Source organism: Coccinella septempunctata, chromosome 6 (assembly GCF_907165205.1).
Source record: "Coccinella septempunctata chromosome 6, icCocSept1.1, whole genome shotgun sequence".
Classification (NCBI taxonomy): Eukaryota; Metazoa; Arthropoda; class Insecta; order Coleoptera; family Coccinellidae; genus Coccinella; species Coccinella septempunctata.
In genome coordinates, this window is record NC_058194.1 from 28,319,212 (window position 1) to 28,330,252 (window position 11,041).

General features: G+C 37.0%; 4 protein-coding genes across 6 annotated transcripts; 3 read left to right on the forward strand and 1 right to left on the reverse strand.

The window, feature by feature from the left end:
* The first annotated feature begins 804 nt into the window (after nt 1-804).
* Nucleotides 805-2,321, forward strand: LOC123314983. 3 transcript variants are annotated; one of them, XM_044900489.1, is made up of 6 exons: nt 805-1,012; nt 1,068-1,163; nt 1,359-1,415; nt 1,472-1,792; nt 1,849-1,962; nt 2,060-2,321. In XM_044900489.1, exons 1-6 carry the CDS (start codon nt 811-813, stop codon nt 2,176-2,178), a joined length of 909 nt encoding a protein of 302 aa, XP_044756424.1. In that variant the 5' UTR covers nt 805-810; the 3' UTR covers nt 2,179-2,321. The 3 variants fall into 3 exon arrangements, with proteins under 3 accessions (XP_044756424.1, XP_044756422.1, XP_044756425.1); XM_044900487.1 differs by having other exon boundaries at nt 1,068-1,415; XM_044900490.1 differs by having other exon boundaries at nt 826-948; nt 1,062-1,415.
* Nucleotides 2,221-3,476, forward strand: LOC123314985 (trypsin-like). The gene is made up of 2 exons (XM_044900492.1): nt 2,221-2,914; nt 3,170-3,476. The coding sequence occupies exons 1-2, from the start codon at nt 2,346-2,348 to the stop codon at nt 3,471-3,473; spliced, it is 873 nt and encodes a 290-aa protein (XP_044756427.1). The 5' UTR covers nt 2,221-2,345; the 3' UTR covers nt 3,474-3,476.
* Nucleotides 3,477-4,957: 1,481 nt separating this feature from the next.
* LOC123314982 (membrane-associated protein Hem) lies at nt 4,958-9,110 on the forward strand. The gene is made up of 2 exons (XM_044900486.1): nt 4,958-5,118; nt 5,172-9,110. Exon 2 carries the CDS (start codon nt 5,196-5,198, stop codon nt 8,571-8,573), a length of 3,378 nt encoding a protein of 1,125 aa, XP_044756421.1. The 5' UTR covers nt 4,958-5,118; nt 5,172-5,195; the 3' UTR covers nt 8,574-9,110.
* A 116-nt stretch (nt 9,111-9,226) lies between these two features.
* LOC123314984 (trypsin 3A1-like) lies at nt 9,227-10,624 on the reverse strand. Its single transcript, XM_044900491.1, has 2 exons — nt 9,885-10,624; nt 9,227-9,692 (listed from the first exon to the last, which is right to left on the reverse strand). The coding sequence occupies exons 1-2, from the start codon at nt 10,538-10,540 to the stop codon at nt 9,386-9,388; spliced, it is 963 nt and encodes a 320-aa protein (XP_044756426.1). The 5' UTR covers nt 10,541-10,624; the 3' UTR covers nt 9,227-9,385.
* Between the last annotated feature and the right edge of the window lie 417 nt (nt 10,625-11,041).

Here is an 11,041-nt window from a genome sequence, read left to right on the forward strand (position 1 = left end):
CAATTGATCCTACCTTTAGCACTAGGAAATTGTCCGATGTCTCTGGTGTTTCATGCACAACAATCATGGGAATCCTTAAACAACATAAATTCCATCCTTGTAAGATACGAACTCAGTGCTCAGTGAAATAATTAACGGTAATAAAAACTACATTTTTGATATCTGTTTTTCGGATGAGTGTTCATTTCACCTTAATCAAGAAACATTTACTCAATTATGTAGCAGAGTTTGCAAAGTCACTGTCCAAAAGTTGCTATGAACTCTTCGTCGTTGAAAGGCATATAATTTTTTCTGGAAGTTCGATAGTTTTTGGAGTGAGACGGTTCAAGCACGGGAGGATCCTCTCCATAAAGTTGTAAACTCTAACCTTCTCGTCTAAAACAAACTTGTGAGAACGGAGTTCCTAATTAGTCCTTGTTGGGAAAGTTAACCAAGTTATTTCCTTCGTATCCCTTCCGTTTCATGGGAAAGAGTCGGGATAGCCTCATCGAAAGGGTCATTAATAGATTATTGGGAAAAAGTTTGGGGACCATACCCGTTTCAAAGTGCATTTTTAGTACCCAAAAGAGATCTATTAAGGTAAGAAGGAAATACTCGTCTTGGTATAGTTTTTCCTAGAGAAGAGAAAAACTCACTCCATAAAATTGAATCTCCACTGAAATCCAACACATTATGAACGATGAATTTCGATCAACGCTCGTTGAACAATTTTTCTAAGAAAAAAGCGTCATTTTTCAAAATGCCTCTGAATCAAATTTTTCTATATTCTAGTCCAATTGACATGAAAATTAGGTGACGTATGAAGCGGATATGATTTCGGCCAATTCATTTTATCGGTTTTCTTTCTTCGTTTTGGTTTTAGGAAATGTACTCTCGTTCAGTCAATACAAGACAATATTTGAAAACGAACAAAAATTCTGGCCTTTGCTTTCAGAACATGATGAGAACGTAAGCAACTTAAATGAATCAACTGCAACCGAATACAGTACTGCAACTACAACCCTAGTAGAAAGCAAGTTAAACAACAACTTTTTTCGTTTAAACATCTTTCATATCTTAAGTTTCAGGAAATTCAAGTACAAATTCTATTACATCGATTCAAACTGAATTTGATCTTTCGATGACAACCCAAAAAACGACTGTATACCTTAACGAAGAAAAAAGTAGGACAGTAAATCAACATAATTATCTTCAAAAGTTAACGATTTCAGAGAATAATAGCGAAACTATCGAAAACACAAACATTACTACTGCATTTCATGATATTGAGCTTGAAAGCACATCAACAACGCAAATAACAACAGCATACGAAAGCGAGCAGGAAAGTACAACAAGACAATTATTAAATCTGGTTTCAGGAACAAAGAAAGAAGAATCTGATACATCAAATGAAACCCTACTGAACGAACACAAGAGTACGTCCAAGCAGTAAAATCATTTGTTCAAATTCATTTCAAATCTTTGATTTCAGCAACCAGATACCCTTCTCACTCTACTACCGAAGAAATAAGACTAAACGAGAATAAGCAAAACTTCAGATCGAATCAAAAGGATGATATTTCGATTTCTGGTTCAGACAAAAATGGTGAAAAAAATAAATCAAAAGTTGAATTAAATGGAATGGAATACAGTGACTCAACTACGAGACCAATAACAACAGTCTACCTCCAAAGTAGTTCAAACGATGGATACGATTCAAACGAGGATAAGAAGACTTATACGCAATTCAATGAAACTAGCAAGCATACCTCCCACACAACAGAAACAATAATTCAAGAAAATAGTATAAATGGTACAAAACACAAGAAAGTAAGTCTTCAAATCATTTCCATTTATTTTTGGTTTCAGGGACTAAACCAGCTCTGGCGATGTATCGAAATAACTTTCATGAATGGAATATGACAGAAACGGAAACTTCAACCGCTAGTTCAAAAGGAGCTTTTGGCGAAATTGCACAAAAAAGTAATAAATGATACTTAGATATCTATACTCGTACACCATTATCAGGTGACAGAAAATTTCTGGATTTATTGTAACTAACTAAACGTTTTGCTTTCAGCAAGTAGGTCTCCTGTGGAAGATGGAAATGATGAATACAATGAATTCAATGAAGATGGAAGTAGTGCCTGGATCAATAACTCGAAAACTTCAAAAGATGAAAGTACCGCACAACTTTAAATCGTATTTTGAAATGTCTTACACTTCTTATTCCAGAAAAAAGTTCAGCCCCAAGAATCGATGGAAATGAAGAAACAGGAGTCAATAACTCAACGACTAAAAAAACAACAACTATCGAAGGGACCGTTGCAGAACAAACAACGTCAAAGACAATCAAAACCAGAGGGATGATACTGGATGAATTAAGAAACCGCACAACTGTCGTGGATATCAAGAACCACCCTTATATTGTTTCCATCCAGAAGGAGATGATCCATTCCTGTTGCGGTACCATCATCAGCAGCTCCTGGATCATGACGACTTCGCGTTGCTTAACACAACCAGGCTCCGATGTGCAACTAGTAGACACCACCAAAATCGCTGTAGTAGCTGGACAATCCCAACTCGGCCTCGGCAAAATGCAGTTGAGGAGAGCCAAGAATCTGTTCCTTCACAACCGGTTCGTCAAGAAGATGTTACTAAACGACATCGGCATGATAAATTTGTACGAACCCTTCGAACTCAACGATTATGTTAACGTGGTTCTCTTAGCATCTTCAATCAGTAAACCCTATAAGTTCTTCAGTTCTTGTTACGTGATATCTTGGACTGTGTACAGGAAAGACTTCCTCAGCTTTGACAAGTTGAGGGCTGAAGATGAGAAGACCAAGAAGTTGTTCAAAGTGCCTGAACTGCAGCAGATTGACCTACCAACCATAACTTATGAGGAATGTTGTGATCGTATTGAAGCAAAGGAGTAGGTAATATCAAAGTGTTTACTTTTTGAAGTTTTCTCCTCTCCTCTACTTGCCTTTCCTCAAGCCACCATATGAGGCAACAATTGTGATAGTTTGTAAGTTGGTGCCATTGTATGTTAAGAGTCTTATGTGAGCAGGGCAAAGGGCAGAGTGTGGAAGATACATCCACCTGACAATAATATCGAATGTTGTCATAGATTCTGCATTTTGCATTTGTTGTATCTTCGATAAAACTGCTAATCGTTCGTTCTCAGCTTCATCACCAGAAATCAAATATGTACGGAATACGGAACTTTGAAAAATATATCTTGCCCTGCAGACGCAGGCAGCCCCTTGATATGCGGTGAGAGGCAGTATGGGATATTTTCATGGGGTATTGGTTGTGAAGATGATGATTATCCTGGAGTTTTTACCAAGGTATCTTCGTTCAGAAAATGGATCAATAACATCGAAATGGACCCAAATGTTTACATTTTTAGAAATAAGGGTGTTTTAGGGATTCGCTTGAAACATTCGATAATTATCCTCGTAGAAATGTTCATTTTCATAATGAAATAAATGGTCAAGATCAATCTGTAGCATTATTTGACTGAACTTTTCGTGTGCTTTCTTGCTCATAAGAGTTACAAGTTTGTGAGTATTACACCTCAAAATCTTCGACGAACTGTTTCATTTGGAACCAAAACAGCAGAAGCCAAAGATTACAGAGTACTTATCTATAATCTTTGAGCAGAAGCGTTTGAAAGCCGCAGTTGCATGATCCGAGTAGGTACTCAAGGCTCTCTACTAGTAGAAATAGTTAGAAACAGATCTTGTGCAGAAGTGGTAGATCTTTGCACTTTATACACGTGAATTTTTACGCAGGGGACTAGGATTTGCCTCTGTTCCTTTCACCATATTGGTTCAACCCAATGAATGAAGCTTTTCACCTACAGTTAACAGCTTACTGAGCTAACAGTGAACTGGACCGTCTGTGAGAAGTTTTATTAGTTCGCCTGCTCGGTTTCTTATCCGTCTGGAAGCATATGAATGGCATAAACCTATTTGAATTCAAATCTCCTGTTGGGGATCATCATCAAAGCTCCCATTCCAATACACCACCACAGTTGCTTCCTTAACATCAACCAAACACCACGATCTCTGGTGATGCGTTGCCGCTATTATACCCAATTTCCAGATCGTAAAGGACTCGGAGTAATGGTCTGTGTAAGGGTGGAGTATTACCATAAATCATATTTAATACTAGCGAAAATTATTGTGGAGTTATCCCTCCACCCGACTTCATAGCCAGCCTCATAATAGGAATATCTACTTTATCCCCTATGGATTTTGTGGAACCATTTCGAGGCAATCGTATGCGCCGGTAAAGGTCATCAAAAATGTAAGGCTTGTTTGGAGTCCGATGATACAGCATGGCTAACGCTATAAACAGAACGATCTGAAGAAATGGTAAAATCACTGCTTGGAGTCTCCTGAATTATGTATTGAGGACAATTAAAGAATAAATGCATTTTCATTCGAAATGATAAGTCAAGCTGAAAATTTGACGCCAAGCAGTTATTATTCTTTCAACTGTAGAGGAATAAACAGAAAATAAACTAAAGTTTTCCTAAGATGCATATCCAACGGTTTTACGCAACTAAAAATCGAATTCTCATCATGCCAAGACAAGTTTTATCCCAAGACGATAATCAAAATTAATTGATATAAGTTCCAACCAATTACCATTTTAATATAATCGAAAAAGAATAGATGCTGACCATGGTTTCGTTCTTATTGGGCCTCATCAGGGCAACACAATAATAATAATAATAATAATAGTTCTTTATTCGAGGCCACCCATAGAATCCCTCAGACTTAACGCGCAGGGACATGTTCAATAAAAGAATCGCAAGTTTATTTATTTTTTCTTGTGGATTATTTATTTTAAAAACTCTACTTTTAATTATTATTCAAGTAATGTAGCTTCCCGGAAACGGGAAAGGAAAATGAAAAATTCTTAAAGTGACAGATGAATCGATCTTCAGAATATAGGTTAGTAAACGTCAAAAATTCTTTGTACCGTGTTGTTTGAGGTTTGGTTCATTTGATAAATAAAATGATTAATATGTATTTATTGATGAGCAATAACTTAAAATGATATTATACAGCTGAATTGTTGTGGTATATCAGCAGAAAAACCTGACAATTGTTATGCTTTGAGGTGCAGTTCGACAAGTTTGTGTTAGGAATATGCTACAATGTTTTTTATTTCAGATTAATTACCACTGTTGGTCTTTTATGATGTCTCGCCAAATGGTTGTGAATCTCAATAATGAGAGGAAAATTGCTGAAAAACTCATCATCCTCAATGATAGAGGTATTGGAATGCTCACCAGAATTTACAACATCAAAAAAGCTTGTGGTGATGCCAAATCCAAGCCAGGTTTTCTGTCGGATAAGAATTTGGAATCTTCTATTAAAAGTATTGTTCGAAGATTTCCCACAATCGAATCCAAAACGTTAGTGAATATTAATAGCATTAAGAATGAAATAATTAAATCTCTCTCCCTATATTATTACACATTCGTTGATTTATTAGAGCTCAAGGACAATATTTGCGAGCTTCTCACTATGATGGATGCTTTTCAAGTAGAACTGGACATAACAGTAAATTTTGAATTGACAAAAGGTTACTTGGACCTGGTAACAACATATGTTTCCCTAATGATATTATTATCGAGAGTCGAAGACAGAAAAGCTGTCTTGGGACTCTTCAACGCTGCCTATGAAATCGTGAATAATGCAAGTGATCCTAGTTTCCCGCGTTTGGGTAGCATGATTATGGATTACGATGTTCCTTTCAAAAAATTATGCGAGGAGTTTGTACCACATGCTAAACTACTGTATTCGGCGTTGAACTCAATCACCCCCATTTATATATCCAGAAATGTATCTGCAGTGAAGTGGAGGGAAGAACAAAAGTTGACATTAGTAGGAAATCCAGGAATGCTGTTGAAACCAATCCAAGCTGAAAAGACAAGTTGTGAGTTTCTGTCCTTGGATACCATGGAACGATGGGTTGTATTTGGTTCATTATTATTGCATGCTAACCTTCAAAAAGAAAATAATATAGCTTGGACTAGTGCACTTGAATCATCATGGGTTATACCACTGTTCAGGGATGAAGTTCTGCACATACATCAGTATATCTTGTCATTTTTTGATAGTATTAAGGGTTATAGTAAAAAAGTAGCAGAGGTGAAAGAATGTTTCAATCAAGCTGTACAAAAAGCAGGTTATCAGCATCGAGAAAGAAGGAAATTTTTACGGACGGCTTTGAAAGAGTTAGGATTGATTCTTACTGATCAACCGGGTTTATTGGGACCAAAAGCTCTCATGGTTTTCCAAGGTTTATGTTATGCTAGGGACGAAGTTCTTTGGTTATTGAGACATTATGACAATCCTCCGCAACAGAAAAATAAAGGTAAATTTACTGATGACCTTGTTGACAGGCATTTACCTGAATTGTTGTTCCACATGGAAGACCTTCGGGTGCTAGTGAGGAAATACAGCCAAGTCATGCAAAGATATTACGTACAATATTTGGCTCACTATGATGCCATAGAGTTGAAGCTGATCATTCAGAATCTAACAATGTGTCCTGAAGAAGAAAGTATCATTTTGTCTTCTTTGTGCAATACCATATCGAACCTTTCCGTCAAACAAGTAGAAGAAAATGAAACTTTCAACTTTTTCGCTTTCCGACTAGACTGGTTCAGACTACAGGCCTTCATTTCCCCTGCTAAAGTACCATTACAAATTATGAATCATAAGGACATGGCCCAATTTTTGGACACTGTACAATTCCATACGAAAATGGTTGATAATTTGGATGAAATGCTGATTGAAACGTCTGATCTGTCCATATTTTGCTTCTACAGCAGAATTTTCGAGGATCAGTTTCATATGTGTTTAGAATTTCCAGCGCAAAACCGATACATTGTTGCCTTTCCCTCGATATGCAGTCATTTTCAAAACTGCACACATGATTTGTGCCCTGAGGAACGACACCATATAAGAGAACGAAGTTTATCAGTTGTTAACATGTTTCTCGATGAAATGGCCAAAGAAGCGAAGAATATCATCACGGCTATCTGCGACGCTCAGTGTAAAATGAGTGACAAACTGCTACCTAAAAACTGTGCTCAGTTGATCTCGGCACAGCTCCAAAAGAAGAAGAAAGATAAAAATAAGAAAAATATCATTGAATTTGAGAGGCCAGGCAAAGAAAGTTACAGGAAAACTAGAGAAAATTTGACGACGATGGATAAGTTACACATGGCTTTAACGGAACTTTGCTATTCGATAAATTATTTCTCAAACATTAATGTTTGGGAATATACATTTGCCCCGCGAGAATATTTGCATCAGCACCTAGAAACTCGATTCTCGAAAGCTCTTGTAGGAATGGTAATGTATAATCCAGACACAAACGAGATTGCAAAACCCTCCGAGTTACTTGTCAGTGTTAGAGCTTACATGAATGTGCTACAAACGGTTGAGAATTACGTTCACATCGACATAACAAGGGTTTTCAATAATTGTTTGTTGCAACAGACCCAACCATTGGACAGTCATGGGGATAAGACCATTGCGGCTATATATACCCAGTGGTACTCTGAAATCTTGCTAAGAAGAGTTAGTGGAGGTAACATAATTTTCTCCATGAATCAACGTTCTTTCGTTAGTTTAACGGTAGAAGGATCCATTCCCTTCAATCCTGAGGAGTATTCGGATGTGAATGAATTACGAGCTTTGGCTGAACTCATCGGTCCATACGGAATGAAGCAGCTGAATGAGACATTGATGTGGCATATAGCCAGTCAAGTGATCGAACTGAAAAAGCTTGCAGAAACAAATAAAGATGTATTGTTAGCCTTAAGAACCAATTTCGATAAACCGGAGGTGATGAAGGAGCAGTTCAAGAAATTGACACATGTCGATAATGTCCTGCAGCGGATGACAATCGTTGGAGTTATCTTGAGTTTCCGGGATCTGGCACAATCGTGTCTGACAGATGTACTGGAACAGAGGATACCCTTTTTACTTAGCTCAATTTTAGATTTTCGACATCATCTACCCACAGGTGACCCTATGAAGGTTGTCAGCGAAATGACATCAGCAGCCGGATTGCCTTGCAAAGTGGATCCGTCTCTCGTGAACGCTATCAATGCACAAAAAGCCGAGATAGAAAGTACTGAAGACCATCTGTTGGTATGTCTACTGATGGTGTTTGTGGCCGTTTCCATTCCAAAACTCGCAAAATCGGAACAGTCCTTCTACAGGGCGTCTCTTGAAGGTCACACAAACAACATACACTGCATAGCACTCGCGGTGAATTACATGTTCGGTGCTTTATTTACCATCTGTAATCAAGGCGATATAGAGGATAGAATGAAAGAGTTCTTAGCGTTAACTTCATCTAGTTTATTACGTCTCGGGCAGGAAGCTGACAAAGAGGCCATAAAAAATAGAGAATCTGTTTATTTGCTGTTAGATCAGATTGTACAAGAATCCCCTTTTCTAACAATGGATTTGTTAGAATCGTGCTTTCCTTACGCTTTAATCAGAAATGCCTATCACGCAGTTTATAAGCAAGAACAGTTGTTAGCTTAAGATATAATATGTAATATTGTGTTCTTTTATATTGTTTTAAGTATTTATATTATACATATCTTTATTTATGAGTAGAATGTAACTTGAATTGTCAAAAGTAACTGAAAAAATGACCTATGAGGCTTATTCATGAAATAGAAAAAAATTCGATTGTACAAATACTGTTCATCATTGATAAGCCAAAGAAAAGTTTTGTGAGTATTCCAATTTTCATTGTTTTATTGATTAACAAAGAATTCCAATCAATATATATTTCCTTGTGACATTCATCTCATACATTGTTGGAATCAGATATATAAATTTTAAAGCTTTAAATCGTTTATTTCACAAATGATAATGAAAATTATTGATTTCATTGGGAGATGTTTGTGATTATTTTCCATATGTGTGATTTGAATCGATGATAGATCTTTTGATAGCAACAATTAGGTTATAAATAGTATGTAGGCACTGATACTCCCTGTAATTAAGTACCTTTGATTTCATATTTAGTGTAACAATAGAACAAAATTCAATAAAGATTTTGTATTAATTATACAACACTGTTTCTAATTATTCTTTCATTGAAAATCAACAGTCTTTAGTGTAATCAGAGGATAAACGTTACTTTATACAAAATATGTATGCTTTCACATACATAATTCGTCAGAAACTTTTTACTCTCCAATGTCTTGTAAAATTGAACTTATATATTAGTGTTGCGATTTGATATGATACGATAAAATCCCCAAGAATCGTTTGAGGCTCAAAAGCATGGAGATAAAGTATCTCCATGCTCAAAAGTCATTTTTTGGGATTTCTAGAAACCGCGGTTACCAGTAAACAATCGGTAAAATACAGATATTGAGTAAATAAATCAAATTGAATGACGCTCTACCTGATTCTTCTGCAAGGGAGCTCCTCTTACGAAATGATTCTATATATTGACCGTGCGTAACATTATGAACCCAGATGTATATTTTGGCAACCCTCACAAAAATGGCAGGTAATGAAGAATTCGTACATCCGGCTGTCCAGCTGAAGATTCCGAACAACGATTCTCCGCAGATCAAGGGTGAACCTGACTGTCCTGGACATTGTTCCTCTAAATACGTGCATACGCTGTCCATTGATATCAATCTAAAAAAAACATATTACCCTTGTAAATACACTACTATCTAGTCTAAATTATTTACTTCTTGAGACAGCTTAGGTCTTAGGCTTCTGCAGTGCAAGATTATAAGTAGATTTCTTATTTTGGGGATGCAGTCAGGTGCAAGCTTATAATTCGCCAAAAACCTAGATTGCCGATTGAACAAATGACGAACTAACCCTCTCAAAATCGCTTTACATTGGGCAGAACTCATCAGTTTCAATTCCATCATCTCCAGCTTCATGCTGTTGGGTTTCAAATCTGGTCCCTCATAATCGTCAAAACTGTGTTTACCAGTATTCCACCCAATAAGGGTACAAGATGGAAAGAAGGTTATCACTTCGGGAGGCATTGTGTAGAGCTCCACGGGTTGAGTAGTAGGTCCGAGTACGAAAGGCTTGGTAGTTAGTATAACACCAACATCATACTTGAGATATGGCCTCTGAAACCGGGAATGTATGATGAACATTTCAGCAGACCTCTCTTGCCCCTCCATCGTTCCAGATGCCATGACTGTCCTTCCAGATATTAGAGTAAATTCGTATGGGTCCAGCATAAAAATCGTTTTCCGATTCAAGTCCACCAGACAATGGGCAGCGGTCAAAACCCACGAAGCGGTTATCAGAGATCCTACGCATCTTGGTATCGATAGCTTTTGGATGGAAACCAGGAACGGAAATTTTTTTATTTCGGTGGGAGTACCGCCTATCAGTCCAATCTCCAGTAATTCTTCAGGGACGATGTCTGTGGGGTTTTCGATGGTTTTACGCGACCCGCAACCTATTAGTGTAGTTGTACTGATGATTACTGTGCAACTAAGACAATAAAAAAGCATTTTATCGGGAATGCCCTAACTGTCAGAAGATTCTTGACATCTCTAGGAGTTTTTGAGGATTTTTAGTGTTTACATAGATTAGTCTACAAGAAATTATGGCTCTGTAGATAAATAATGTCTTTATAAAATACATGAAGTAACACTGAGTTATATAAACTTGTTTATAACCACAGCCCTCTTATGTGTTTGCTATTACTAGTCATAAATCAATGATTAAAGCCAAGAAGAAGGCGCAACTCAGTTCAAAGCCGATTGGGAGACTGATGACTTATTATATGGCCAAGTCAAACTTAATTTTATGATAGAAACGCTTGAAGGACATGGGCTTCTTGATTAAAGCTGCACATTGATTACATTAGACATATAACCTTGACTTTCAAAGCGGAAACTTCCAAGAGTGGAAGCACCAATTGGCAAGGGCGGAATTCTTGGTCTTGCGTGGATCGTTTCAGTAAAAAAATGTTTTTTTTCGAATAAATTCTGTTCCACGGAATTTTGCTG

Bases quoted from the DNA above. Each gene is read 5' to 3' on its own strand.
- LOC123314983 (XM_044900487.1), top strand. From the start codon at position 811: ATGATTTCGGCCAATTCATTTTATCGGTTTTCTTTCTTCGTTTTGGTT. The intron at 1,013-1,067 runs GCAAGTTAAACA...CTTAAGTTTCAG, and splicing joins AACTACAACCCTAGTAGAAA to GAAATTCAAGTACAAATTCT. The intron at 1,963-2,059 runs GTAATAAATGAT...TTTTGCTTTCAG, and splicing joins TGGCGAAATTGCACAAAAAA to CAAGTAGGTCTCCTGTGGAA.
- LOC123314985 (XM_044900492.1), top strand. From the start codon at position 2,346: ATGATACTGGATGAATTAAGAAACCGCACAACTGTCGTGGATATCAAG. The intron at 2,915-3,169 runs GTAGGTAATATC...GTTCGTTCTCAG, and splicing joins GATCGTATTGAAGCAAAGGA to CTTCATCACCAGAAATCAAA.
- LOC123314982 (XM_044900486.1), top strand. From the start codon at position 5,196: ATGATGTCTCGCCAAATGGTTGTGAATCTCAATAATGAGAGGAAAATT.
- LOC123314984 (XM_044900491.1), bottom strand. From the start codon at position 10,540: ATGCTTTTTTATTGTCTTAGTTGCACAGTAATCATCAGTACAACTACA. The intron at 9,693-9,884 runs GTTAGTTCGTCA...TGTTTTTTTTAG, and splicing joins TGTAAAGCGATTTTGAGAGG to ATTGATATCAATGGACAGCG.